Raw genomic sequence first — 24401 nt, 5'->3', positions numbered from 1 at the left:
TTTTTATCCTGTGGAAACTTGGGCCCTATTATTCTATGAATTGATTAGCCTAAAGATTAAACCTGTGATTCTGGATATTTGAACTATGTTTAGGACAATTGTGATCCTTATTGAGTTGTCAACCAATGATGCTCATTCTTCAAAGATCTGACTGGCTCTGGGAGTCCATTTGCCCTCCTCCCTTTACGTGATTGGTGCTCTGAGAGGCTGCAATATCTGATTGGACAATTATCTAGGCTGCCGCGCCCTCGATTATCCAGCAGTATAAATACAGGAGTTTGAGGTTAGTTAAATCTTAGTTTGGTACTTCATCAAAGTTTAGACTTCAATATAAAAAAAATAAGATGGCTGCTCAAGTGTGTCAGAACTACCACCAGGACTGTGAGGATGCTGTCAACAAGCAGATCAACATGGAGCTCTATTCCTCCTATGTTTATCTCTCTATGGTGAATTTTGTATATTTGACCACTTCACAATGGAGACTATGTAATGAGAATTGACTAAATTTTATGCTGTGTTCCTCATTCCCTGTCTCCCGCCCCCCCCACCTGCCACTCCAAACTATGCCCAGGTGGATTCATTTTTGAAGCTATAATGTAATTCAATTCATTTTCATGTATGTTCCTTCATCCACTTATCTCTTTCTTGCAGTAGCTCAACTATATTCTGAGTATATTGAATCTTAGCGACTCCATTTCCTGGGCTCTTGTGAGCTGTAAATTCTGAATTTGTATCCTCAGTCTAAATCACTCCATAGACTTTCATGGCTTAAGGCTGAGATTTTTGTTGGATAAGGGTAAATGGAATTAAACTACAGATGAGCTATAATGAAATTGAATGTGGAGCAGGATTGAGAGCTGAATGGCCTACTCCATTTTTCCTAGTATTTTTCTCCTGTAATTTTAAGGACCAGTTTGTACCCTTCTGTCTTTTCTCTAACTCTTTGCGTTATTGATTTTTAAAGCCTTCAGCAATTGTCCCTACTCAGTGGATCTCCTCTCTCTCTCTCTCTCTCTCTCTCTCTCTCTCTCTCTCTCTCTCTCTCTCTCTCTCTCTCTCTCTCTCTCTCTCTCTCTCTCTCTCTCTCTCTCTCTCAATCACGAAGTACCTCAAATTCTGAGGGCTTCTGGTATCTGGTTCTCCTCTGAAATACCTTGTCTAGTGTTGAAGGTGCCAAATTAATGCTGCTTCTGGTAGATTTTGTTCCTTGGGATGAATGTAGCCTGTAAAACTGGGCCAGTTTTTCTCCTCTTGTGTACTGTGAGCACATCTCCTACTTTTAAGGGGTCTGATTAGCGTTCTAATAGTTCTTCTTAACTAGCCTGTAGAAAATATATCTGGGTTAATAAACAATGATTGTGATTCTGGTGATAAGGGTATACATCTTGTTGAAGTTCCTTTACTAATTTCCAGAGCTACAATGAATATTGGGTGCTAAGATGAAGGTTCCAGTTTTGAGCATGTTCAATCAAAGCTGAATTGGTGATCATGGAATGATGCAGCACAGGAGGCCATTCAGTCCATTGTGCCTTGCTGATTGATGGGTGGAGCGATACAACTTGTCCACTCCCTGCATGTTCCCATAGCCCTGTCCAGTATTTATCCAATTTATTTTTGAATGTTGGCACTTAATCTGTTTCCACCACCCTTTCATGCCTTGCATTCATCATTTTTAAAAAAAAGTAGTAATTCCACTGGTTCTTTTGCAAATCATGAAGTTTCCAGATTGTTTGTTGTAAAATTGTCCACTGTCTGTTTCAGGTTAGTTAAGTAGATAGTTTCCATTACAAGGCCCAGGATAATGGGTCTGCCATGTAATATCCAACTATTCCTCCTCTGATCTATCTGCAGTCCTTCTACTTTGACCGGGATGATGTTGCCCTGCGTCACTTTATGGAGTTCTTCAAGGAGCAGTCACATGAGGAACGTGAGCATGCTGAGAAACTGATGAAATTCCAGAATCGGCGTGGAGGGCGGATCATCTTGGCGGACATCAAGGTTGGAGTTAATAAACTTGTGGTCTTCTATCTCAGTCCCCTTGGACTGATTGGAACCAAACAATATGCAGCATAAACAAGCCATTTGCTAAGCTGGTCTTTGCTGGTGTTTATACTCCAGCGAGCCTCCTCACACCTTGCTTCATCTCACCCCCTCAGCATATTCTATTCCTTTCTCCCCATGCACTTGCCTAGCTTCCCCCTTTAAATATTCCCTTCAAATTCCCTCAATATAACTCTAGTGGTTATGATGGCCGAGGCCATCACATTGGTTCACGGTAATGTAGACTTTTGATTGCATCCTTAATTTTGTTCTATACTTTTCTCATGTTTGCTTAATTCAGTGTAAGTGAACTGTTAAAATGTTCTTTCTTTCCAGAAACCAGAGCAGGATGAGTGGAGCAATGGTCTGGAGGCGATGCAGAGATCTCTGCAGATGGAGAAGAATGTGAACCAGAGTCTGCTGGATCTGCACAAACTCTCCACTGGGAGGACAGACCCTCATGTAAGTTTTTATTTAATGATGTGGGCTTGGGTTGAGAAATTGTTGTCCTTGAGTCTAATTAAAAGATCTCCATGCACAAAAGATTGTTTTGTTTTGGGGGGGTGGAGGGAAAGTTAGCCTACTGTGGACAGTGACTTGTAAATGTATCCCAATGATCTGAGGATCGGAGCACCTATTGTGCAGTAAGTTTAATCTAATGATGATCAATCTCAATTGCACCACTTGACTATCCTCCAGTCCAAGAGAATTAAAATCTCAACTCCAGGGGATGCTCTGATGATCCTTGATATCTGCTACTGGTCATAACTTGTTTCCTCCTTCAGTTGTGTGACTTCCTGGAGACCCATTACTTGGATGAACAAGTGAAGATGATCAAGAAGCTTGGAGATCACATCACCAACCTGAAGAGACTGGGAGCCCCTGAGAATGGTGTTGGAGAGTACCTGTTTGACAAGCACACCCTGGGGGGGGGAAGTGACTAAACTGAATGATTGATCAAGCTTATTGTGTTTAGTACTTGTATTTATATAATTGGCAACCCTGTCCTCTAGGGAATGATGGCTTGTGACTTTGTACAAAGAGATGTGAGAGCTGGGTTCCTGATGTGAATTGTAACATAACAGTAAATAAACTGTTCAACATTGGACTAGGTTTTGTCTCCTTGTATGTTTGTGGTTGCTTATGTTTCAATTTACATAATTTGGTTTGCATCAAAGGATTTAGTATGAAACTTCATACATTAATGAACCGCGAGTTGGCCTGGGTTTGCATGCTGTTTTACAGCTTAGTATTTCCAACAATGTCTTTGGCTCTGTCAAACTTTACAGGTGCCCATGTTCTGGATCTATTAGCATATCTTTCTAGCTTCCCCTTAATTTCATTTGTGCTCTTTGCATTCAGTTAATACTGCAGGTAGCTCAGTAAACTGAATGTACCACTGCTGCTATGGACTTCCTGTTAAACTGTGGGCAAAGAGCAAGTAACTGCAGTAATGCCTGAGCTCATGGTCCACATTTATTGCCTATCTCCAATTGCCCTTGGAGTGTCATCTGGTACAACTGAGTGGCTTGCTAGGCCATTTCAACGGGCAGTTAAGAATCAACTACCAGGCTATGGGCCTAGAGTTACATCAGCCTGCTGGAGTCAGTTGGCAGGTTTCCTTAAAGATTACTGAGCTGGGTTTCATGATCACCAGTATTGATACTGGCTTTTATTTTTAGATGTATTGAATTAACAAAATTTAAATTATGCGATAGCCAGCAGAGGTTTTTGTCGCTTGGATCATTAGTTTAAATATAGCAAAAATATAAGCCTTCTGGAAGGAATAAATGTTTAAAGAAAAACACTGACATTAAATACTTATCCTGCAACTCTTCCCCTGCTTGGCCTGTTCCATCAACTTATAAACCCAACACTTGCATGCTTCCCCCATGTCATTTATTCAACCAGCATTGTAACCCATGTATAATCTGATCTAAGTTGTACACTGAGAACAATGACCATTAGGTGGTGAACTTGTGGGAGACACTCGTAACCTGGATGTTCAGATATAAAAGGGGAAGCTCCACCCACTTTCATCATTTGAGTGCTAAGGAATAAAGGACAGGTCACAGACTGACCTTCTCTCAAGCATAGGCCTCATGTGCATTTATACTGAACAGTAAGGACATATCAATGGCGATGAGAAACTGGGATTTAAACCACGCAAGCTTGGCCATTAGCAGAACAGACGAGCGGTACTGTGTTAAGGAATGGTTGGGACAGAGAATCAACATTGTTAAAGCAGCACACAGTTCTCCAGGCAGACAAGGGCAATCAGGCATGCCCCAATATGTAGTCGAACCCAGAGGGGGAGTTTGACAGAGACAATGGCAATGTGACCGGTGATTCATGCAATTGCAAGGGATAATGGGGCCATCAACACCTATTAATGGCGCACTCAAGGACAGCCACAGGGGCAGTCAGGGACGATCGACTGGCAAGGGACCTTTTGTTTCCAACAACAGCTCATGTTGGAGGCATGGAGGCACACACTCAGCCGGAGTTGCAGAGATGAGCAAAATAATTGCAGAAATGAACGCTGGGGGAAATCGCTGGAAGCTGAAGTTCAGAGAGTTCATGTGGAGTATGTATACAGTTCATACACCAAGACGCCACCGATAATGATGAAAGTGCTCCTCAATGGCATCCCAGTATCAATGGAGCCACGGGGGCCAGCCAGTCCCTGATGGGTATCAAACAGTTCAAAAAGTTGTGGGCGTCCAAGGCCAGGAGGCCAAAATTATCGCCGATTGACGCGCAGCTACAGACATACACAAAGGCAGCGCCACGGTAGTCATGACCCACAAAGATTCGGAGAACAGATTGCCACTCTGGGTTGGCCCGGGAGACAGTCCCGCATTACTGCTGAGGAGTTGGCTTGCTGTCATGAACTGGAAATGGGGTGATGTCAATGCAATTTCCTCTGTGGGGCGAGTATCATTCTAATGATCCTGGACAAATTTGACTAATTATTTCAACCCGGCATTGGCACTTTCATGGGGGCCAAGGTAGTGATTCACATAAACCCGGATGCCAGGCCAGTACACCACAAGGCCAGAGCGGTGCTGTACGTAATGCAGGAAAAGATAGAAGGCGAAGTGGACCGCCTGCTGAGGGAAGGCATCATCTCGCCAGTTGAATTCAGTGACTGGGCAAGCCCGACTGTGCCGGTGCTCAAGGCGGATGGGTCGGTCAGGCTATGTGGTGATTACAAGGCCATCATCAATCGGGTGTCACTCCAAGACCAGTACCCGCTACCGAGTGTGGAGGACCTCTTTGCGACACTATCCGATGGCAAACTTTTTTCAAAATTGGACCTGACCTCCGCTTACATGACATCACCTCCCCCCACGGACAAATAGAGACCCACTATTGTCCCTAGTCAAGAAATGTGTCCTGAATGGGGACTGGGCAGCCACGTACAGGGCATGCCCTGAGGAATTTAAACCATTTCACAGGTGCAAGGATGAACTCTCGATTCAGGCCGATTGCCTACTGTGGGGAAACCGCGTAGTCATGCCCCAGATGGGCAGAGAGGTGTTCATCAGGTTTCTCCACAATGAGCACTCGGGCATTGTCATGATGAAGGCAATTGCCAAGTCACACGTTTGGTGGCCAGGGATAGACGCAGATCTGGAACTTTGTGTTCGCAGGTGCAACACGTGTGCCCAGCAGGGCAATACGCCCAGGGAAGCCCCCCTTAGCCCCTGGCCATGGCCCGCCAAGCCTTGGTCACGCATCCATGTGGACTACGCAGGTCCTTTCATGGGAAAAAATGTTTTTGGTTGTAGTAGATGCCTACTCCAAATGGATCGAGTGTGACGTTTTAAATTCAAGCAGAAAGTCTATGGGCAATTTTAAACGTTTCTATGAGGCCTCACCAAGGCCCTGTACAACTGTAGCAACACCTCCCTGCCCCTGTACTCAAATCCCCTTGCTATGAAGGCCAACATGCCATTTGCTTTCTTAACCGCCTGCTGCACCTGCATGCCAACCTTCAATGACTGATGTACCATGACACCCAGGTCTCTTTGCACCTCCCCTTTTCCTAATCTGTCACCATTCAGATAATAGTCTGTCTCTCTGTTTTTACCACCAAAGTGGATAACCTCACATTTATCCACATTATACTTCATCTGCCATGCATTTGCCCACTCACCGAACCTATCCAAGTCGCTCTGCAGCCTCACAGCATCCTCCAGCAGTTTCTGTTTTTCTTTCAGATTTCCAGCACCCGCAGTATTTTGCTTTTATTCCTTTTCTTCTTTTTAATAACTGAGCGCATTTTCAGATCAATGTCGTGTGACCTTGCATTAAACAAGAACTACTTCTGCTGATAAATAGGTTGTGATCTTGATCAAATCTGATTTGCTTGGGCATGTGGCTGTTTTAATCTCTTCCCCTCCAGAATACTGCCTTTGGTTCAGTGGTGGCCTAAGATGGTCATAGCTACAAGTCTAATCTTAGCCTTTAACTGGTTTTAAAGTGGGGTGAACTGAAGAAAGAGATTTCAGTGTAATCTGGTCACAGTAAGACCTTGCCCCTCATGTTTGAACCACTTTGCCAAGGGTGTGCTTTACTGTACAGAGTCTGCACCTTCTGAATATACAACCCCCAAGAATTACTGCAGATAAGTTTTCTATTTTGGGAACACTAGGAAAGTGATCGCTGAAACAGGTTCCGATCCAAAGCAACAGGAACGCTGGATGAGTCCTCACTAAGTTTACGTATCATGTGGAAAGGAAGAATTGGTAACACAGTAAGATATCTTAATGAAAACTGCTAATCTATATACTACCAGCCTCTGTGAACTAGGCCAATGGTCATGGAGAATGATTTAACATTGTGCAGTTTTCTCTTTGAGTCATATTCATCTAAAGGTAATTGTTGACGATAATGGACCAAAATAGTTAATTTTCAATTAATGGATATGAGCCTTTCCCATCAGCTATGAATTAAATAAACTGTTGTTTGAATTCAAATACCGATGGTTACCAGGACATAATACGTGCAAAATTACATCAGTCTCATTGCAGCCTTTAAACTGTCCTGACTCAAAGAGTCATATGTTAGGGGTACAATAGTGCGGTGGTTATGTTACTAGACTAGTAATCCAGAGGCCTGGACCAATAATACAAGGAATGTGAGTTCAAATCCCACCATCATTTGGATTCAGTTTAAAATTTAAAACAAACTGATATCAGTAACCATGGACTTTTCGGATTGTTGTAAAAATCGAACTGGCTCACTTATTTCCTTTTAGGGAAGGAAACCTGCCATCCTTACCCAGTCTGGCTTATAATTTCTGTGGTTGATTCTTACATAAGAACATAAGAACATAAGACATAGGAACAGGAGTAGACCATATGGCCCCACGAGCCTGCTCTGCCATTCAATAAGATCATTGGTGACCTGACCATGGACTCAGCTCCACTTCCCTGCCCTCTCCCCATAACCCCTTATCCCCTTATTGTTTAAGAAACTGTTTATTTCTGTCTTAAATTTATTCAATGTCCCAGCTTCCACAGCTCTCTGAGGCAGCGAATTCCACAGATCTACAACCCTCTGAGAGAAGAAATTTCTTCTTATCTCAGTTTTAAATGAGCAGACCCTTATTCTAAGATCATGCCCTGTAGTTCTAGTCTCCCCCATCAGTGCAAACATCCTCTCTGCATCCAACTTGTCAAGCCCCCTGATAATCTTATACGTTTCGATAAGATCACCTCTCATTATTCTGAATTCCAATGAGTAGAGGCCCAGCCTTCTCACCCTTTCCTCATAAGTCAACCCTCTCATCTCCGGAATCAACTTAGTGAACCTTCTCTGAACTGCCTCCAAAGCAAGTGTATCCTTTCGTAAATATGGAAACCAAAACTGCACACAGTATTCCAGGTGTGGCCTCACCAATACTCTGTAGAGCTGTAATAAGACTTCACTGCTTTTACACTGCATCCCCTTTGCAATAAAGGCCGATATTCCATTGGCCTTCCTGATCACGTGCTGTTCCTGCATACTATCCTTTGGTGTTTCATGCACAAGTATCCCCAGCTCCCGCTGTACTGAAGCACTTTGCAATCTTTCTCCATTTCAATAATAACTTGCTCTTTGATTTTTTTCTGCCAAAGTGCATGACCTCACACTTTCCAACATTATACTCCATCTGCTAAATTTAGCCCATTCACTTCGCCTGTCTATGTATTTTTTTGTCCTCCTCACACATTGCTTTTCCTCCCATCTTTGTATCGTCAGCAAACTTGGCTACATTACACTCAGTCCCTTCTTCCAAGTCGTTAATATAGATTGTAAATAGTTGGTGTCCCAGCACTGATCACTGCGACACCCCACTAGTTACTGATTGACAACCAGAGAATGAACCATTTATCCCGACTCTCTGTTTTCTGTTAGTTAGCCAATCCTCTATCCATGCTAATATATTACCCCCAACCCTGTGAAATTCTATCTTGTGCAGTACATTTTTATGTGGCATCTTGTCAAATACCTCCTGGGATTCCAAAAACACCACATCTACTGGTTCCCCTTTAACCATCCTGTTTGTTGTATCTTCAAAGAATTCCAGCAAATGTTCTCTGAAGTGACCGAGCAAGGCGTCTCTCAACCATTGAGTACCTGAACATGGTTCAAGAAGGAGTCTCACCAGCGCCTTCTCAGGGCAACTAGGGATGGGCAATAAATGTTGGCCTTGCCAGCAACATCGAAACTTGGGCATGTGGCAAACTCAGACGAAGTTCTAAGCAATGAGACTAAATCTCCAGTTGTTATTCCTATAGTTACCTGGCTGCTTTCTCCATCTCTTCAGCCTGTCTTCCCCTTGCTGTGCAGCACTTGGCTCAAGCTCCTGCTCTTTGTATCAATCTTGTTTTATATTTCCCAACCTCTCTCTGCGCTCAGCTCTAACACATGGTCTAACATGGGAGATGAAACTGGGATCACCGGAGGCAGATAAATTGGAGATTTCAAAGATGATTAAGTTAGTTATTGGCAGAGAAGGTAACTGAGAGCTTTTAGTTTCGGGGATCAATCAGTTGGACTCAGTGGGTAGCACTCTCGTCTCTGAGTCAGAAGGTTGTGGGTTGAAATCCCCACTCCATAGACGTGAGCACAGAATCTCGGCTGACACTACAGTGCAGTAATGAGGGAGTGCTGCACTGTCAGAGTTGTTATTTTTCAGATGAGATGTTCAACCATGGCCCTGACTGCCCTCTGAGCTGGACATAACATATCCCATAGCAATACTTTGAAGAAGAGCAGGGGCGTTATCCCCGGTGTTCAGGTCATATTTATTCCTCAACCAATGTTACTGAGAACAGATAATGTGGTGATGTTCACCTTGCTGTTTATGGAGCCTTGCTGCATGCAAATTGGCTGCCACATTTCCTACATTACAATAGTGACTCTGCTTCAAAACGTACTTCATTGGCTGTGAAGCGGTCAGGGACAGTCTGGGATTGTGAAAGGCGCTATATAAATGCAAGTCTTCCTTTTTGGCCTGCAGTCTATTCCATTGCTTCTAAAATTTAATAATTAAAAAACATGAACAGAACATCCCATGGTCCCCTCCACATTCAAGCTGATGTGTGTACAGGTGCTCACTGAACTTGGAAGTGATGGAGTATCTGAGCACTTGTGTTTGACACATTGATCACGAGCACTTTGAATTCATCTGACCCACTGTCGGTTGCTTTGCATACTCACTGATCTGTTTGGATGTTGCAGCAAATCCGCAAATACCTGCAAATGACCAACCCACAGAACCATCCAGAACTATTAAAAAGACAGTAACTCGCAAACAACAAAGGATTCAAAAAAACTTTCAAGGTGGCCATTAACTGGTCCAGGCAGATGGGGTGTTCTCTCCACCAGCCTGCCTCTCTTCCGTGGCTATGTCTGTGCCCGGGAGCACGCGCTGTCTGCCGGTATGCTGGAGGCTTTCCATGACCGGTGTGCACCAGAGGGACTGGAGTGCAGCATGGATACAGGGAACTAAATTATAATTTGAAAAGTGCTTGTTAGTTTTGTCATATTTGGAACTTATTGTTTATTCATCCCTATGAGGGGGGCACATGGTTTAATTTTTTCCCAATTGATTAGCCTAAAGAGTAGAGGATCCCTTTCAACCTGTGATTCTGGATATTTGAATTGTGTTTGAGGAAAGTTAGGACAATTGAGATCCTCATTAAGTTGTCAGCCAATGATGCTCATTCTTCAAAGATCTGACTGGCTCTGGGAGTGCATCCCCCTCCTCCCTTTAGTTGATTGGTGCTCTGAGAGGCTGTAACTTCTGATTGGGTAATGAGGACTGTCACTCATCATCTAACCTGCCACACCCTGGATTATCCAGCTGTATATTTAAGGGGTTTGAGGTTAGTTAAATCTCAGTTTGTTGCTTTAACAAATTTTAGATTTGTGACAAGAAATCAAGATGGCTTCTCAAGTGCGTCAGAATTATCAGCAGGACTGTGAGGATGCTGTTAACAAGCAGATCAACATGGAGTTCTATTCCTCCTATGTTTATCTCTCTGTGGTGAGTTTTGCATTTTAGATTAATTCACAAAGGAGACTATAATGTGAATTTACTAAATTCTGTGCTGTATCCAGTCCACTTATTGGTCCTAATTTTGGCCAGCCCATTTTTTTGGCGCACTGACCCTTTTATGCGCTGACTTTGTGCTGGAATAGGTGACAAAAAAACTAACTTGGTATCTTGATCCCACTGCCGTGTATCCCAGGTCCTGGCGCGGCGTCCATGGTGGAGTTACAGCCCTGTGCTGAAAACACTGCTGATAGTTGTCGCATGCGCAGTGGAGTTTGCGTGCGTGCTCCTCGCCCTCCCAGCGTGTCCTGTAAGCTGTCAGCAGGACCCGATGGTTCTTTCTCTCCCTCTCACCGCCCCCCAGCCGTGGCCGAATGGTCGCCTATGTCTGAGTGCAGCCCAGGCTGGCAGAACCCTACCCAAGATGCTGCTGAGCCCATCATTCCCCTCCCTCCCGATACATCTTTGCCGACTGCCCCTATCCCATGCAGAATGGCCTCCTGTACCGGCTGGCCCGATGCCTTTCCTGGCCCAAGGTAGGATTTACTTCAAATATTTAATTATTCAATTGTTTACCTGAATTCTTTATTTTTAGTTATTTTAACTTTTTTTTTTTATTTGTAATGTTTGGTGCTTGGGTGTCGGTCCTTACTTACCTGCGCCGCTTTCTTAACTGCCCACAACGTTTTTCAGAGCTGGCCACATACGCTGACCTAAGTCGATTTCGTTTAAATGTTAGTTGGCCAAAGTGGCATAAATGGCCAAAACTGGTGTAAGTGTCTGGGGGGAAAAAAAAATCGTACCTCACTAAGTTACTCCTGGGGAAAATCGGGTTATTTAATTTGTGTCAGAAAAACCAACTTGCTCAAAAAAAATTGATGCAAGTGATGGCCAAAAGTGGGCCCATTCTACGTATCCTGGGAACTTTTGAGCTTGAAGTTTGTGGAGAATATTCTGCACTCCTTACATGGAATTCAGAATTTGTATTCTTACTCTAAATCACTGTATGGTCTTTCTCGACCTTTGCAATGAGGGGATGTAATCTTAAAATGAGTTGCACCATGTCGGAGGGAAGTCAGGAAGTAATCGTACCTGCAAGGATGGTGGAAATCTAGGATACTTTCATTTGCATTCACCCCATCCCCTGCCCCCATCCACATGGAAAAAAACAAAACCTTGATGCTGTGCTGTGGTTTTTCATTGGGTTAAAATTTCAGTGTAACTGTGAACCCTTGATAGAAAGCAAAATATTGAGGTTGAATAATGATGATGATGATGATGATTCTGCAATATAATACTGAAGTACTCTTCTGATCCCTCCATAGTCCTATTACTTTGACCGGGATGATGTTGCCCTGCGTCACTTTGCTGAGTTCTTCAAGGAGCAGTCACATGAGGAACGTGAACATGCTGAGAAACTGATGGAATTCCAGAATCGGCGTGGAGGACGGATCATCTTGGCGGATATCAAGGTTGGATTCAATAAATGAGTGGCTTTCTGTATGGCTCTTCCTAGACTGATTGTTCCAAATACATTCTAAAGCAATTATTTTCAATTTACAGGACTCTGGCCATTCGGCCAAACTGGTCTTTGCCGGTGTTAATACTTCAGCGAGCCTTCTCCCACATTGCTTTATCTAACCCTATCAGCATATCGTTCTATTCCTTTCTCTCCATGCACCTGCTGAGCTTCCCCTTAAATACATCTATGCTTTTTACCTGATCAATATGATTCCAGTGTTTGTGTTAGGTTAATGGCAATTTTATATTCTAACCCATAGATTCATGTTAAAGGAGACTTTTGATTGAACCCCTAATTTTCTTCAATACTTTCTAATGTTTGTTTAATCTATCATAAGTGCAACGTTCAAATTTTTTTTCTTTCCAGAAACCAGAGCAGGAAGAGTGGAGCAATGGTCTGGAGGCGATGCAGAGAGCTCTGCAGATGGAGAAGAATGTCAACCAGAGCCTGCTGGATCTGCACAAACTCTCCACTGGGAGCACCGACCCTCATGTAAGTTCTTGTGAGCTTTCTGGTAAGTTGGAGGTTGTGAAACTTTGCTGTTTGGGCCCCACTTCGAAGATCTCCATGCCTAATATCTTTATGCTGGTGTCTCTTTTTTTTGTTTGGGAAGGGAAGGAGGAAGTTGGCCTACTGTGGACAGTGACTAGTAAATGTGTCTCAGTGATCACAGGATCTGAGTATCTATTGTACAGTATGTTTAATCTAATGATGCAGTAATTCCATCCATCTCAATTGTACCACTTGACTATCCTTCCGTTCAATAGGATTAAAATCCAAATTCTCCAGGGAAAGCTGACATTCTGTGATATCTGCTGCTGGACATAACTAGTTTCCCTCTTTCAGTTGTGTGACTTCCTGGAGACCCACTACTTGGATGAACAAGTGAAGATGATCAAGAAGCTTGGCGATCACATCACCAATCTGAAGAGACTGGGAGCCCCTGCGAATGGCCTGGGAGAGTACCTGTTTGACAAGCACACCCTGGGGGAGTGTGACTAAACTGACTGCTGGGATCAAGCTTATTGTGTTTAGTGCTTATATGTATAATAACTGGGACCCCTGATCTGTCGGGAATGATGGCTTGCGATGTTGGACAAAGATCTGTGAGACCGAGGCTCTATGTAAATAAACTGTTCAACATTGGACTGGGTTTTGTCTCCTTGTATGTTTGAGTGGTTATTTTTAATTTAACATAATGTGATTTACATCAGACAAGAATTACATGGAGTTGTGCAAAGTGTTATGGGATACAGTTCTGTGAAATTTGGTTATTCTCTGGGGTTTATTGAGTTTTATAATAAGACGTGTGTTGCAAGGTTTGAAATGTACGAGGGTGTGTTCAGACCATTAACAGCCACAGGCGATATTGTCTGAGAGTTTTAGGGAGTGTCTTAAATTGGTTGGAGAGGGAATGGCAGAGCGTCAGATCTAGATAGTGAATTAAAAATACCTATTCCCACTAGTGAACTGCCATTACATAACTGATAACTCCATACAACAAAATAAAAGTTGCTGTAACTTGTGTTAAACACTAGGAATGTTTCCCACTAAATTAGTGTCTCCATTTCAGATCAATGAAGGAAAAAGTCCTGGATTAGCATGTATTGGCCCTGGAATTAGCAGTTTGTAGTTAGTAACAGCTGAAGATCCTGTTCAGTTATTATTGCAGGTAGTTCAGAAACTGCACTCACCACTGCTGCGGTAGACTTTGTTAAGCTTTGCGGACAGAGCAGCAACTGCTGTACAGACCAGCAATGTCAGAGTGCATTGAACCCTGGGGACTACAATTGGGTGAGGAGGGAAAGCAACAGGTGCCATTGGTTCACTGTCACAGCTTCATTGGTTAGTGTGGATAGTTGAGTGTGGTGGTTGTGGGACAGATTCTCTTCTGCCTGCTCCCATCGTGATCAAATAAGTTGCCAAAATACTCAATGCTCACATGAATAAGGTATGGAAGGACTGCCAGTGCAGCTTGACTCCATTTCCCAGAGTTATACTCTAGCCCCTTTCCCTCACTCGCAGATCCACGATGCATTTCATCTTGTCCTCGCCTTCCCTACCTGCAGCGTCCACATTCAATGAACCATCCTCTGCCTTTTCTGCCACCTCCAGAGCAATCCTACTCGCAAATGCATCTTCCCTTTCCCTCCCCTTTCAGCATTGTGAAGTGACCTCTCTGACTGTGACACTCTGGTCCTCAATCACCCCAAAGCCCCCTCCCTATCCCATGACACATTCCAGTGAAAGTGCAGGAGATGCAACACCTGTCCTTTTACCTCCTCTCTTCCCACTGTTCAGAGCACCAAACACCCCTTCCAGTTGAAACAGTGAATTAATTGTACTCCTTGCATTTTATTATACTCTATTCGCTGCTCACTATGCGGTCTCCTCTACAGAGGGGAGACCATATCCTTTTTTTCTTCTTAGACAGTCCCTCGGAGTCGAGGATGACTTGCTTCCACACTCAAAATGCATTCTCTGGTGACTGAAGAGTTCAATGTGATATGTAAATTCTCTGCCGCAGGTGGGGCAGACGGTGGTGTGCAGGAACGGGAGGTTGGGGTGCTTGGGTTGCTGTGCGCTCCTTCCGCTTTCAATGCTTGGCTTGAGCTTGCTCTCGGCGAAGATACTTGAGATGTTCAGCACCCTCCCAGCTATGTTTCCTCCACTTTGGGTGGTCTTGGGCCAGGGATTAGCAGGTGTCGATGGGGCTGTTACAATTTATCAAGGAGGCTTTGAGGGTGTTCTTGAAGCGTTTCCTCTGCCCAACTGGGGCTTACTTGCCCTGTTGCAGCTCCAAGTGTTTTAGGAGTCTCGAGTCAGACATACGGATGATGTGGCCTGTCCAGCGGAGCTGATCAAATGTGGTCAATGCTTCGATGTTGGCATGAGTGAGGACACTGATGTTGGTGTACCTATATTGCCAATGCATTTGCACAATTTTGCGCATTCAACGGTGGTGGTCCTTCTCCAGTGTTTTGAGATGCCTGCTGTACATAGTCCATGTGTCTGAGCCATATAGAAGGGCGGTTATTACCACTGCTCTGTAGACCATGAGCTTGGTGCTGGGTTTGAGGTCCTGATCTTGAAACACTCTCTTCCTCAGGCAACCGAAAGCTGCACTTAAGGCACATTGGACCTCGTCGTCAATGTCTGCCCTTGTTGAGAGTCGGCAGTGGGGAGACCAAATATAGATTGGGTGACCGCTTTGGAAAACACCTCTGCTCAGTCTGCAAACTTCCGGTCGCCTGTCACTTTAATTCTCCGCTCCCTTCCCACTCTGACCTCTCTGTCATCGGCCTCTTACACTGTTCCAACAAAGCTCAACATAATCTCCTCAGCTTTCTATTAGGCACGTTATAGCCTTCTGGACTCAGCATCGAATTCACCAATTTCAGACCAAAACCTCTGTCCATATCTTTTTCAGCTGGTAGCTGTTGATGATCCTGCTGTACCCATTTACACCTCTTCTAGACCCATCTTTTGTTCCTTTACTTGTTCCATTACCATCTCCTTTTGCTTTGTACTTTCACACCTTTTGTCATTTAATCACTCCGGCCTTTCACCCTATCACAGACCTTCCTGTTTGATCTTTCCTCCCCTCCCCCACCCCTTTCCCTGCCCCTTAAAATCTGTTACATCTCTAACTTTTTCCAGTTCCGACAAAATGTCATCGACCTGAAACGTTAACTCTTTTTCTCTCTCCATACATGCTGCCCGATCTGTTGAGTATTTCCTGCATTTTCTAGTTTTTTTCAGATTTCCAGCCCCCGCAGTATTTTGCTTTTGTTCCTTTTCTTCTTTTAAATAACTGAGCATATTTTCAGATCAATATCGTGTGACCTTGCATTAAACAAGAACTACTTCTGCTGAGAAATAGGTTGTGATCTTGACCAAACCTGATTTGCTTGGGCATGTGGCTGTTTTAGTCTCTTCCCCTCCAGAATACTGACTTTGGTTCAGTGGTGGCCTAAGATGGTCATAGCTACAAGTCTTATCTTAGCCTTTAACTGGTTTTAAAGTTGGGTGAACTGGAGAAAGAGATTTCAGTGTAATCTGGTCACGGTAAGACCTTGTACCTCATGTTTGAACTGCTTTGCCAAGGGCGTGCTGTTACAGTACAGAGTCTGCACCTTCTGAATAGACAACCCCCAAGAATTACTGCTGATAGTCTTTCTAATTTGGGAACACCAAGAAAATATTCGCTGGAACAGGTATCGATCCAGAGCACAAGGAACGCCGGACGAGGCCTCACTAAATATACTATTGTGTGGAAAGGAAAAATTGGGAACATAGTTGGGTATCTGAACGTAAACTGCTCATTTATACACTGGACATAACTACCAGCCTCTGTGAACTAGGCCAATTTTCATGGAAAATGAAAAGAGGAGATGCAGCCTTTTTTCAAGCTATATGTTAGGGGTATGTGCAGTGGTTATGTTACTGGACTAGTAATCCAGAGGCCTGGACCAATAATGTGAGTTCAAATCCCACCATCATTTGGATTCAGTTTAAAATTGAAAACCATGGAGTTTTAGGATTGTGATAAAAATCCAACTGGCTCACTAATTTCCTTATAGGGAAGGAAACCTGCCGTCCTTACCCAGTCTGGCCTTATATGTGACTCTATTTGCACAATAAGGTGGTTGATTCTTACCTGCCCTCTGAAGTGACCGAGCAAGTCGTCTCTCAACCATTGAGCACCTGAACATGGTTCAAGAAGGAGTCGCACCAGCGCCTTCTCAGGGCAACTAAGAATGGGCAATAAATGTCGGCCTTGCCAGCTACATCCAAACTTGGGCATGTTCCAAACCCAGACGAAGCTCTAAGCAATGAGACCAAATCTCCAGCAGTTCCTCCTATAGTTACCTGGCTACTTTCTCCATCTCTTCAGCCTGTCTTCCCCTTGCTGTGCAGCACTTGGCTCAAGCTCCTGCTGTTTGTTTTAATCTTGTTTTATATTTCCCAGCCTCTCTCTGCGCTCAGCTCTAACACATGTTCGAACACGGGAGATGAGTCTGGGAACACTGGAGGCAGATAACGTGGAGATTTCACAGATGATTGAGATAGATATTAGCGTAATGGGTAACGGAGAGCTTTTAGTGTTGAGGATCAGTCAGAGACTCAGTGGGTAGCATTCTCATCTCTGAGTCAGAAGGTTGTGGGTTCAAGTCCTCACTCCAGAGACGTGAGCACAGAATCTCGGCTGACACTACAGTGCAGTAATGGGAAAGTGCTTCACTGTCAGAGTTGTCGTCTTTTGGGTGAGTTGTAAAATCGCTGCCCTGTCTGGCCTCTGAGCTGGACATAAAATATCCCATAGCACTACTTTGAAGAAGAGCAGGGGAATTATCCCAGGAGACGTGGCCAATATTTATTCCTCAACCAATGTCACTGAAAACAGATAATGTGGTCATGTTCACCATGCTGTTATTGGACTGCCACATTTCCTACATTACAACAGTGACTGTGTATCAAAAAGTACTTCATTGGCTGTGAAGCGCTCAGGGACATCCTGAGGTTGTGAAAGGCGTGATATAAACACACGTCTTTCTTTTTGACCTGCAGTCTATTTCATTGTTTCCAAAATTTCATGATAAAAAACAAGAACTGAACATCCCATTGTCTCCTCCACATTCGAGCTGATGTGTGTACAGGTGCTCACTAAATTTGGAAGTGATGGAGTATCTGAGTATTTGTGTTTGACACATTGATCACGAGCAATTTGCATTCATCTGACCCACTTTTGGTTGCTTTGCACACTCATTGATCTGTTTGGATGTTGCATCAAATCCGCAGATACCTGCAAATGACCAACCCACAGAACCATCCAGATCTATTAAAAAGACACTGACTCGCAAACAACAGAGAATTCAATGAATCTTTCAAGGTGGCCATTACCTGGTCCAATCAGAGCACAGACGATGGGGTGTTCTCTCCGTCTGTCTGCCTCTCCTCCGCGGCTATGTCCGTGCCCGGGTGTCCCTGGAGACCGAGCACGTGGTGTTTGCCGGTATGCTGGAGGCTTTTCGTCACCGGTGGGCACCAGAGGGACTGGAGTGCAGCGTGGATACAGGGAACTAAATTATAATTTGAAAAGTGCTTATGTTAGTTTTGTCATGTTTGGAACTTATTGTTTATTCCCCCTTATAAATGGGGCACTTACGGTTTAAGTTTTTCCCAATTGATTTGTCTAAAGAATGGAGGATCCATTTAAACCTGTGATTCTGGATATTTGAACTGTGTTTGAGGAAAGTTAGGACAATTGAGATCCTCATTGAGTTGTCAGCCAATGATGCTCATTCTTCAAAGATCTGACTGGCTCTGGGAGTCCATCTCCCCTCCTCCCATTACTTAATTGGTGCTCTGTGAAGCTGCAACTTCTGATTGGGTATTGAGGACTGTCACTCATCCTGCAGGCTGCCACACCCTGGGTTGTCCAGCAGTATAAATATAGGCATTTGGGGTTGGTTGAATCATTACAGAAGTTTGAAGTTGGCTGAATTGTAGTTTGTTGTTTCCACAAAATTTAGATTTGTGGAAAATAATTTTGATGGCTTCTCAAGTGTGTCAGAACTACCACCAGGACTGTGAGGATGTTGTCAACAAGCAGATCAACATGGAGTTCTATTCCTCCTATGTTTATCTCTCTGGTGAGTTTTGCATTTTAGACCATTTCACAATGGAGACTATGGAATGTGAATTTGCTAAATTCTGTGCTGTATCCAGCCCACCTATTTGGAGTATCTTGAATCTTAATGGCTCTCATTTCTGGGCTCTTTTGAGCTACTTGAAGTTTATTCCAAATACATTCTGCACTCAATGCATGGAAATCAAATTTTATGTCCTCAGTCTAAATCACTCAATATAACTCCTGTGGTTGTGATAGCTTAATGGCAATTTTTTATTCTGACAAATAGGTTCATGGAAAAGTAGACTTTTGATTGCACCCCAATTTCCTTTAATACTTTCTAATGTTTGTTTAATCCATTGTAAGAGAACTGTTAGAACTTTCTTTCCAGAAACCAGAGCCGGATGAGTGGAGCAATGGTCTGGAGGCAATGCAGTGAGCTCTGCAGATGGAGAAGAATGTGAACCAGAGTCTGCTGGATCTGCACAAACTCTCCGCTGAGGACAGACCGTCATGTAAGTTCTTAATGTTTTAATGTAAGTTGGATGTTGTGGAACCTTGCTGTGCTTGGGCCTAATTAAAAGATCTCATGCCTAATGGCTTTGTGTTGGTATCTGTTTTGTTTGGGGAACAGTGGGAAGGGATGGGAGAAGTTGGCCTACTGTGGACAGAAGAAAATGTTCCAGGATCTGAGCACTGACTGTGCAGTAAGTTTAATCTAATGATGCAGTAATTCCATCAATCTCAATTGCACCACTTGACTATCCTCCAGTTCAAGAGGATTAAAATCCAAACTCTGAAGCAGAAACTGACATTCCTTTATATCTGCTGCTGGACATAACTAGTTTCCCACTTTTGCAGGTGTGACTTCCTGGAGACCCACTACTTGGCTGAACAAGTGAAGATGATCAAGAAGCTTGGAGATCACATCACCAACCTGAAGAGCCTGGGAGAGTACATGTTCACAAGCACCCTCCCGGGAGAGTGACTAAATTGACTGATGGGTTCAAGTGTATTGTATTTATATAATTAAGACACTGAGCCTGTAGGCAATGATGGCTTCTGACTTTGTACAAAGAGCTATGTAGCAAAATGTAATGACTGTTCAATATTGGACTGGGTTTTGTCTCCTTGTATGTGGGAGTGGTTGCTTATCTTTCAATTTAACAGAACCAGAATTACATGGAGTTATGCAATAGTGTTATGGGATTCAGTTTCATCAAATTTTGTTTGTGTGACTTATGTTGAACTATTGTTTGATATTTAGACATGGGTTGCAATGTCTAAAATGTTCAAGTGGCTATTAATGGTCTGACCACATTCATGCCATGTTGACTGAGGAACAAAGCATAATCAGCTGTAGGGTTTTATGGAGTGTCTTAAATTGGTCTAGAGAGGGAATGCCAGACTTTAGGATTTAAAGCTGAATAAAAATACCTGTTCCCACTAATGAACATTCTCTTGGCTGTTAAATGAAAATTCAATATATGTAACATGTTAAACCTTTGCAGCATTTTCCAGTATTTATTGCAGATCCTGTTCAGTTATAATTATAGGTTGTTCAGTAACTGAACTGACCACCGCTGCTGTTGACTTTTTGTTAAACTTTGTAGGCACAGCAGTAACTGCTGTATAGACCAGCAATGTCTGACTGTATTGAACTACAATTGGGAGAGGAGGGAAAGCAACCGGTACCATCAGCTTGCTGTTACAGCTTCATTGATTAGTGTGGCTATGCCAGTGCATTTGGTTCTGGGACAGATTCTCTTCTGCCTGATCACATTGTGATCTATGCTCATGTGAATAAGATAGTGGAGGATTACCTGTGCAACTGTGCTCCCAAAAAAATATATAATCCTTTTGGCAGAGGGAGTAAATGTATTTCTTCAAAAGGCCCAAGATTTTAAACACGAGGCTCTGGAAAAACATTTGCCCCATTCTGTGCCCCAATAGCAAATGTCTGAATTCATCAAGCCAATGTATCCAGTTGTATTTATGCCCATATTACATTTCATATCAAATAGCAATCATCCTGTCCAAATCCCAGTGGATCTCTATTTCTTTGCTTCAACCCGGTGAATGGATTCAAATGTTAATGCTGAACTCCAAGCCATCGTCAAGACCCTCACCGAGGCGTACGAAAACATAGGCCTTACACTAAACATCCGTAAGACAAAGGTCCTCCACCAAACTGACCCCACCACACAGCACTCTCCCCGGTCATCAAAATCGATGGCACAGCCTTGAACCATTTTCCACATGTCGGGAGCCTACTGTCAGCACAGGCAAACCTCGATGATGAGATCCAACACAGCCTCCAGTGCGCCAGCGCAACCTTCAGTCACCTGAGGAAAAGAATGTTTGAAGACCAGAACTTTAAAACTGGCACCAAGCTCGTGGTCTACAGGGCTGTAGTGATACCTGCCCTGCTATGTGGCTCAGAGACATGGACTATTACAGCAACCAGCTCAAAATACTGGAGAAGTACCACCAGCACTTCCTTCGCAAGATCCTGCAAATCTATTTGGAGCAAAGACGGACCAACATCCGTGTTCTTGCTTAGGCCAACATCCCCCCGCATCGAAACACTGACCACGCTCAATCAGCTCTGTTGGGCGGGTCACATCGTCTGCATGCCCGACACGAGACTCCCAAAGCAAGCGCTCTGCTCAGAGCGTTGTCACGGCAGGTAAGCTCCAGGTGGGCTAAGGAAATGGTTCAATGACACCCTCAAAGCCTCCTTGATAAAGTGCAACATCCCCACCGGCACCTGGGAGTCCCTGGGCCAAGGCCACACAAAGTGGAGGAAAAGGATCCGGGAGAGCGCTGAGCACCTCGAGTCTCATCGATGAGAGAAAGCAGAAACCAAGCGCAGACAGCAGAAGGAGCGTGTGTCAACCCAGGCTCCCCAGCCCTGCTTTCCTTCAACCACGATCTGCCCTACCTGTTACAGAGACTGCTGGTCCCACATTGGTCTATTAAGCCACCTGAGAACTTACTTTTACAGTGGAACCAAGTCATCCTTGTTTTTGACTCTGGATCATTAGTCCAGACCTCTGGATTACTTATATAAGAACATATGAAATAAGAACAGGAGTAGGTCATTTGGTCCCTCGAGTCTGCTCTGCCATTCAATAAGTTCATGGCTGATCTGATCAGGGCCTCATCTCCCCTTCCATGCCCTCTCCCCATAACCCTGGCCTCCCTTATCATTCAGAAATCTGTCGATCTCCACCTTACATATATTCAGGCTCCCGAGATATGGGAAGTGGTCCACATTGTGCAGGGCCGTGTCGTAGACATTGATAACATGGGGAGCAGTGTTGTGCAGTGAGGATAGCATATCTTGGGATCCTCCTATCAACAAGAGCAGGCATTGATGACGAGATCCAACACCGCCTCCAGTGTGCCAGTGCAGTCTTCGGCTGCCTGAGGAAAAGAGTGTTTGAAGACCAGGCTCTCAGAACTGCCACCAAGCTCATGGTCTACAGGGCTGTAGTAATACCCGCCCTCCTGTATGGCTCAGAGATATGGACCATGTACAGTAGACACCTCAAGTTGCTGGAGAAATACCACCAACGATGTCTCCGCAAGATCCTACAAATCCCCTGGGAGGAGAGATGCACCAACATTAGCGTTCTCAACCAGACCAACATCCCCAACATTGAAGCACTGACCACACTTGATCAGCTCCGCTGCACAGGCCACATAGTTCGCATGCCAAACTTGAGACTCCCAAAGCAAGTAGTCTACTCGGAACTCCTTAATGGCAAATGAACAAAGGTGGGCAGCAGAAGCATACAAGGACACCCTCAAAGCCACCCTGATAAAGTGCGACATCCCCACTGACACCTGGGAGTCCCTGTCCAAAGACCGTCCTAAGTGGAGGCAGTGCATCAGGGAGGGTGCTGAGCATGCAGAAATCAAGCGCGTGCGGCAAACCTGTCCCACCCACCCCTTCCCTCAACGACTATCTGTCCCACCTGTAACAGAGTCTGTGACTCTCGTATTGGACTGTTCAGCCACCGAAGAACTCATTTTAAGAGTGGAAGCAAGTCTTCCTTGATTCCAAAGGACTGCCTATGATGATGATGATTACGTATATTCAGTGACCCAGTCTCCACAGATCTCTGGGGTAGAGAATTCCAAAGATTCACAATCCTCTGAGAGAAGAAATTCTTCCTTATTTCTGTTTTAAATGTGCGTCCCCTTGTTATGAAACTCTGCCCCCTAGGTCTAGATTTCACCACGAGGGGAAACATCCTCTCTGCATCTACCCTGTCAAGACACCTCAGAATCTTATTCATTTCAATAAGATCACCTTTCAATCTTCTAAACTCCAATGAGTATCGGCCCAACCTGCTTATCCTTTCTCCATGTGACAACACCTTCATCTCAGGAATCAACCTCATGGACCTTCTCTGAACTGCCTCCATTGCAAGTATATCCCTCCTTAAATAAGGAAACCAAAGCTGTATGTAGTACTCCAGGTGTGGTCTCACCAACATCCTGTACAGTTGTAGCAGGACTTTCTTACTTTTATACTCCATGCCCTTTGAAATCAAGGACAACATTCCATTTGCTTTCCTAATTAAATGCTGTAACCTGCATGGTAACGTTTTGAGTTTAATGTACAAGGACCCCCAGATCCCTCTGTACCGCAGCATTTTGTAATCCCTCTCCATTTAAATAATCATTTGCTGTTTTATTTTTCCTACCTATTTATTCAGTAGCATAACCACTATTCTACCATACCCCAAATAGGTATTCTATTGAGCTTGGGATTGGGACCCCTCCCACACCACCTCATGGTTGACTAATCTGCCAACACTCACTGACTAGGCTGCCACATGAATAAGGAATTGGGCAAGGATTAAATGCATTAAATGCATAAAGGAAAACACCCAAGTTAAATAAATACTTCTCTGAAACTCTTCCCCCTGTTGTCCCCACCCATACCTGTTGAATCAATTTATCATCATCGTCATAGGCAGTCCCTCAGGATTGAGGAAGACTTGCTTCCATTCTTAGCATGAGTTCTTAGGTGGCTGTACAGTCCAATACGAGAACCACAGTTTCTGTCACAGGTGGGACGGATAGTCATTAAGGGAAAGGGTGGGCAGGGGGCCTGGTTTCTGCTGCCTGTGCTTGATTTTTGCATGCTCTCAGCGACGATACTTGAGGTGCTCAGTGCCCTCCCGGATGCACTCCTCCACTTAGGGCGGTCTATGGCCAAGGACTCCCAGGTGTCAGTGGGGATGTTGCACTTTATCTGGGAGGCTTTGAGGGTGCCCTTGTAACGTTTTCTCTGCCTGCCTTTGGATGTTTGCCGTGGATGAGTTCCAATTAGAGCGCTTGCTTTGGGAGTCTCATGTCTGGCATGCCAACTATTTGGCCTGCCCAACGGAGCTGATCAAGTGTGGTCAGTGCTTCAATGCTGGGGATGTTGGCCTGGATGAGGACGCTAATGTTGTGCATCTGTCCTCCCAGGAGATTTGTAGGATCTTGCGGAGCCATTGCTGGTGGTATTTCCCCAGCGACTTGAGGTGTCCATGTCTCTGAGTCATACAGGAGGGCAGATATTACTATGCCCTGTAGACCATGAGCTTGATAACAGTTTTGAGGGACTGATCTTCAAACACTCTTTTCCT

At 44.3% G+C, this 24401-nt stretch overlaps 2 protein-coding genes across 2 annotated transcripts; both read left to right on the top strand.

Annotated features, from left to right (window-relative positions):
* Nucleotides 1-344: 344 nt before the first annotated feature.
* On the top strand, nt 345-2984 carry LOC139262634 (ferritin heavy chain, oocyte isoform-like). The gene is made up of 4 exons (XM_070877786.1): nt 345-446; nt 1852-1998; nt 2377-2502; nt 2826-2984. Exons 1-4 carry the CDS (start codon nt 345-347, stop codon nt 2982-2984), a joined length of 534 nt encoding a protein of 177 aa, XP_070733887.1.
* A 7499-nt stretch (nt 2985-10483) lies between these two features.
* Nucleotides 10484-19738, top strand: LOC139262633 (ferritin heavy chain B-like). Its single transcript, XM_070877785.1, has 5 exons — nt 10484-10585; nt 11920-12066; nt 12483-12608; nt 12963-13108; nt 19612-19738. The coding sequence occupies exons 1-5, from the start codon at nt 10484-10486 to the stop codon at nt 19736-19738; spliced, it is 648 nt and encodes a 215-aa protein (XP_070733886.1).
* Nucleotides 19739-24401: the final 4663 nt, after the last annotated feature.

This window comes from Pristiophorus japonicus, chromosome 4 (assembly GCF_044704955.1).
Source record: "Pristiophorus japonicus isolate sPriJap1 chromosome 4, sPriJap1.hap1, whole genome shotgun sequence".
Lineage (NCBI taxonomy): Eukaryota > Metazoa > Chordata > Chondrichthyes > Pristiophoridae > Pristiophorus > Pristiophorus japonicus.
The sequence above is the reverse complement of the archived record's forward strand: the minus strand, read 5'-3'. Positions and strand labels throughout refer to the sequence as shown.

Bases quoted from the DNA above. Each gene is read 5' to 3' on its own strand.
- LOC139262634 (XM_070877786.1), top strand. From the start codon at position 345: ATGGCTGCTCAAGTGTGTCAGAACTACCACCAGGACTGTGAGGATGCT. The intron at 447-1,851 runs GTGAATTTTGTA...ATCTATCTGCAG, and splicing joins CCTATGTTTATCTCTCTATG to TCCTTCTACTTTGACCGGGA. The intron at 2,503-2,825 runs GTAAGTTTTTAT...TTCCTCCTTCAG, and splicing joins CTGGGAGGACAGACCCTCAT to TTGTGTGACTTCCTGGAGAC.
- LOC139262633 (XM_070877785.1), top strand. From the start codon at position 10,484: ATGGCTTCTCAAGTGCGTCAGAATTATCAGCAGGACTGTGAGGATGCT. The intron at 12,067-12,482 runs GTTGGATTCAAT...TTTTCTTTCCAG, and splicing joins TCATCTTGGCGGATATCAAG to AAACCAGAGCAGGAAGAGTG. The intron at 12,609-12,962 runs GTAAGTTCTTGT...TCCCTCTTTCAG, and splicing joins CTGGGAGCACCGACCCTCAT to TTGTGTGACTTCCTGGAGAC.